Below are 5134 nucleotides of genomic sequence, written 5' to 3'. Positions count from 1 at the left end.
TTCACAAAATCCCATGCAGCTGTGGCTGACCGCGAGATTTTTACAGTGTCACCAAGAAGCGATTGGAAAAGCATCTGAAAAACGTGCAAATTGTCTGCAAACAGTGCCTGGCAACAGAGACAGTTTGCAAGCGTGATTCAGAGGTCTGCCTGCCAAGGAAACAAAAGAAGCCTCTCTCCTGCCCGTGCGGGCGGGCGCACAGGGCAGGAGAGGTGCTCCCCTGGCAGGCAGGAGGCAAGTGCAAGGGAGGCGACAGGCAAGAGTCCGGGCGGGAGCGGTACATACTAGGGCTCGCTCTCTGGCGGGGTCGGGGCAGCGGAGTTCCCATTAGTAGGGGAGCCGCCCAGCTTCAGTTTCTCCAGGTACTCGGCGTGCACGGGCTTGTGGCACTGCAGGACCTTGATGGCATCTTCGATCTTGAACCACTCGCGCTTCCTGCCGATGCTGACCGAGTCTTCCCAATCCTCCAGCAGCTCGGTGACGGTGAGCACGAACACGTAGGTCCGGTGCTTGCGGTCCTGGTTCTGCTCGAAGACGCCCAGCAAGCGGCCCAACTTCCCCTTGACTCCCGCCTCCTCGTACACCTCGCGCACCGCCGCGCCGTCCGGCTCCTCCTCGGGCTCCATGCCTCCTCCCGGCACGATCCAGCGGTCCGGGTAGCGGCTGCTGCTGACCAGCAGCACCTCGTCCTCGCGCTCGCTGCGGAAGCACAGGCACGCGGCGCGCTTCTTGAAGCCCTCGGGGTCGTAGGTCCGCGTCTGGTTCGGCTTGCACTTCATCCTGGGCGCCGCCTGCAGCTGCCTAGCGAGCTGGCCGCTGCTGCCTCTGAGGTCGCTTGCAGCTGCCTAGCGAGCTGGCCGCCGCTGCGCAGCCGAGGAGCTCCCGCGGGCAGAGAGAGGGCCTGGCGAGGCTGGAGGAGAGCGGAGTGGAGCGGAGTGGAGCGGAGCCTGAGCCGAGCCCGGGAAGACTAGGCGGGGGTGGACCCGGGGGCGGGGGCGAGCCGGCGCGTCAGTCAGTCCGCGGGGCGGGCAGCACCGGCCGGGCGCGCTGAGGGTCGCGAGCCCGCCGCCTGATTGGAGGCGCCGCTTCCGCCGCCCAGAGCGGGGAGCCCAGTGCCCGCGCCTCCGCACAGCCCCAGAGTGGACCGTGCGCGGTCCCCGCCCTCCTGATCGCCGCGATCGCGCGCGCGCTCGCCCGCTCCGCCGCCGCCGCTGTTGCCGCCGCGCAAGGGGTTGAGCGAGGTGAGCCGGGTGCGCGCGCGCGACCGGGACCGCGTGCGCGGGCGCGGCGGAGGGCGAGGGGCGGAGGGGCAGAGGGGCGGAGGCGGGGGTCTCCCGACTCCCGCAAACCGCGATGCCGCCGGCCCACTGCGCAGGCGCCCAGCACAGCTGGGACTGGGAAGCTTCTAGCTGCCAGCGCGCTGGGAGGTGCACCCAATTGTGACTTTGCAGAGGGTCCTCACCACGTGTGTGTCTCAGGCAGACCTGGAAGCAGAGGGGGCCAGGCCTTCCCTGAGAAATGCCTAAGCAGAGGGGTCGAGGCCCGCACATCACACTCAGCTCCCATCATGAACTTCACTGCCTTATTTATAGGCAGAAGGCCTGGTGTCGCCAGAATGACCAATGAGAGTCTTGCCAGAATAATCTTTGCTGAGTCACATGCAGCTTGCCTTCTTCAACAGGTTCCCTTCTGCAGCATGTCGACCATGTTGGCTCAGCCCTTGCCTTAAACACTTTCACATTTTGCACAGGTTCCCATTCAGGGAACCCTGGGACTCCTTGCTACAACCCTCCTTTCAATCCCTTCGCAAGCTGTTTCTGGGACAGAACCCTCTAAATCTTGGCTCCCATGACAACAGTCTCCATCCTCACAACCTGTGTCCTTTCCTGGCCTCCACACTAGGCAGCTAGGGATTTAGGGATTAGGGTATTCTTGAAAATAAGATTGTGAGTGAGTGAGAGTGTGGGTGTGTGTGTGTGTGTGTGTGTGTGTGTGTGACATGGACCTCTTGAACAGGTATCGGACCCAAGGTGAGCTAGATTACTTCCTTCAGTGCTCTGTTACTCCCCCACCATCACTTAATTTTTAGAGACACTATGTCTAAGATGTGTCTGTATTAGGACCAGAAAAGCAATCTGGAATCTAGTCTGCTTTCCTAGTGTCTCCCTAGAGCTGGATTGCAGCCTGATTTTAGCCAGTGCTGGGGATCAGATCTCGGTGATGATACTTGAGCTCAAACACTTTTAAGCACTGAGCGATGGCGCTGGCCCAGCGGTTTTCAGCTGGAGATCGCAAAGACCTTGTACTTTTGCTCAGAGGACCGCTTGGTAGAGAAGCAGGATCCCAAAGTCTAAAGTAAACACAAATTTATACCACACCATTTTCTTTTCTCTGAGGTTTCTCTCCTTTCTCCTTTAGACTTCTAGACCTGAAGGCCCAATAGCCTCTCCCATCAGCTCTGAGGCAAGCCTGCGCTGACTCGAAACCACCTCGCCCTCGGTACAGTAATTTTGGCCTATTTTACAGAGAGGCAGTCTGCTGTGGTTTAGCTTGGTAATATTCATAGCTGTCTTCTTGGGGTACAGAGTTTGCTTTGGTAAGGATTACTGACTTCGTGGAAAGATAATTTCCATTTTCATGTATTCCTGTGCCATGCCTAGTCTCCCTTTTTCGATTTTATTTTTGTTTTTGTTAAACTGTCTTATTTGTTTTTATTCCAAATGTTGCCCCCTTACTAGTCCCTCCTCCAGGAGTTCTTTACCCTTTCTCCCTCCCTTGGCTTCTGAGACAGGGCTCACCCACCCATCCACCTTTCCCCCCACCCACCCCACTGCTGCAAACCCCCTTCCCTGGGGCACCAAGTCTTTAAGGATTAGGAACAGCCTCTCCCACCTAGGCCAGATAACGTAGTCCTCTGTTATATATGTGCTGGGGCCATGGACCAGCCCCTGTATGTTCTGGTTGGTGGCTTAGTCTCTGACGGTTCCCAGGGTTTCAGGTTAGATGACACTGTTGGCCTTCCTGTGGGGTTACCATGAGCTTCAGCTCCTTCAATCCTTCCCCTAACTCTTCCATAGGTGTGAGCACCTCAGTTCAAAGGGTGGCTGTAAGTATCTGCATCGGTCTCAGTCAGCTCCTGCTAGAGGCAGTCAGGATAGCCGTGCCAGGCTCCTGTCTCCAACCACTACCCAGCATCAGCAATGGTGGAGATTGGTGGATTGGTGCCCACCCATGGGACCTAATCCCAAGTTGGACCTGTGACTGGACAGCCTCCCCTTCACTCTCTGCCCCTTTGTGCCTGCATTTCTACACAGGAACAGTTCTGAGTCAAATCCATTTTGAAGGTCGGTTGATAACCCGTCCCTCCCTTATGTTTCTGTGAACACACTGGAAGGGGTTTCTTCACCATTTCTGCTAAGATCATCCCCATTGATCCCTGGAGCCTCTTACAGCCTAGGTCTTGGGACTAGAGGTTCCCTGACCTCTCACCTACTGCAGCTGCACATTCCCATTCATTCTCCTGGCCCTTTCGGCTTCTGTCCTGTTTCCCCCACACCTGATCCTGACCCCCTCTCCCCCTCCCCCTCCCTTCTCCAACCTAAGTCCCTCCCTCCTTCTGACACCTAGTGTTAATTTGTTCCCCTTCTAAAATGGATTAAAGTCATCCTCACTTGGGCATTCTCGTCTTGTTAAACTTCTGCGGACAGTGGCTGTGTCATGGTTATTCGTACATTTTGCTAATATCTACTTATCAGTGAGTACGTACTGAGCATGTCTTTTTGGGTCTGGGTTATCTAAGTCAGGATGATATTTTCTTGTTCTATCCATCTGCCTGCCAAATTCATGATATTCTTGTTTTTGATAGCGGACTAGTATTCCATTGTATCCACTCTTTGGTTGAGGGACATCTTGGTTGTTTCCAGCTTCTGGCTATTACAAATAAGGCTGCTATTAACATAGTGGAACATGTGTCCCTGTGGTATGGTGGGGCATCTTCTGCGTATATGGTCAGGGGCATTAGAGCTGGGTCCTCAGATAGAACAATGTCCCGAGGAACAGTCAGACTGATTTTCAGAGAGGTTGTACCAGTCTGCAATCCCATCAGCAAAGGAGGAGTGTTCCTCTTTCTCCACATGCGTGCCACCCTGTGCTGTCACATGAGGTTTTGATCTTAGCCTTTCACTGTAAGTGGAAATCTCAGGGCTGTTTTTGACTTTCATGTCCCTGATGACTGTGGAATGCCACATTTCTTAAAGTTCTCCTTAGCCATCCGAGATTCCTGTGATGTGGATTCTCTGTTTTGCTCTTTACCCCATTTTTGAATGGGTTATTTGCTTTTTTGGAGTCTAATTTCTTGTGTTCTTTATATTTATTGGGTATTACCCCTCTATCACATGTAGGGTTGGTACAGACTTTTTCCCATCTGTAGGTTGCCGTTTTGTCCTGTGAAGAGTGTCCTTTCCCTTACAGCAGCTTTTCAGTTTCCTGAGGTCCCATTTGTGTACTGTTGCTCTTAGAGACTGAGTTAGTGGTGTTCTCTTTAGAAAGTTTTCTCCTGGACCAATGCGTTCTAGATTTTCCCCACATTCTCTTCTATGAGACTCCATATATCTGCTTTCATGATGAGGTCTTTAATCTACTTAGACCTGAGCTTTGGACAAGGCATGGAGAAATTTGCATTCTTCTACAAGCCAATTGTGGCTTTTACTGTGGTACAGTACGATTGGCTGAAGGAGACAGAGGCAGGAAGATCAGGAGTTCCAGACCAGCTTGGGCTACACATCTATTCTTTCTCTCTTTTTTAAAATTATTATTCTTTAATTTTTCTTTACACCCCAGTTGTTATCCCCCTCCCTGTCCACCCTCTGCCAGTTCCTTATACCACTCCTCCTCCCTGTCTCCAAGAGGATGTCCCCATCGCACCCCTATCACAGGAGACCTCCCCCAGGGCCTCAAATCCCTTGAGTGTTAGATGCTTCTTCTCTCCCTGAGGCCAGGCCAGGCAGTCTTGTGCTGTGTATGTGTTTGGGTCCTTAGTGTATGCTGCCTGGTTGGTGGGTAAGTGTCTGAGAGATCTTTGGGGCTCAGGTTGGTTGAAACTGCTGGCCTCCTATGGGTGTACCTACTTCCTAAG

At 53.8% G+C, this 5134-nt stretch overlaps 1 protein-coding gene across 1 annotated transcript; it reads right to left on the bottom strand.

Moving 5' to 3' along the window:
* Positions 1-6: 6 nt before the first annotated feature.
* On the bottom strand, positions 7-940 carry LOC116888559 (diphosphoinositol polyphosphate phosphohydrolase 3-alpha). The gene has a single exon (XM_032889865.1). The coding sequence runs from the start codon at positions 777-779 to the stop codon at positions 285-287; it is 495 nt and encodes a 164-aa protein (XP_032745756.1). The 5' UTR covers positions 780-940; the 3' UTR covers positions 7-284.
* Between the last annotated feature and the right edge of the window lie 4194 nt (positions 941-5134).

This window comes from Rattus rattus, chromosome X, assembly GCF_011064425.1.
Source record: "Rattus rattus isolate New Zealand chromosome X, Rrattus_CSIRO_v1, whole genome shotgun sequence".
NCBI classification, from domain to species: Eukaryota; Metazoa; Chordata; class Mammalia; order Rodentia; family Muridae; genus Rattus; species Rattus rattus.
This window is presented reverse-complemented; position numbering and strand designations above follow the sequence as displayed.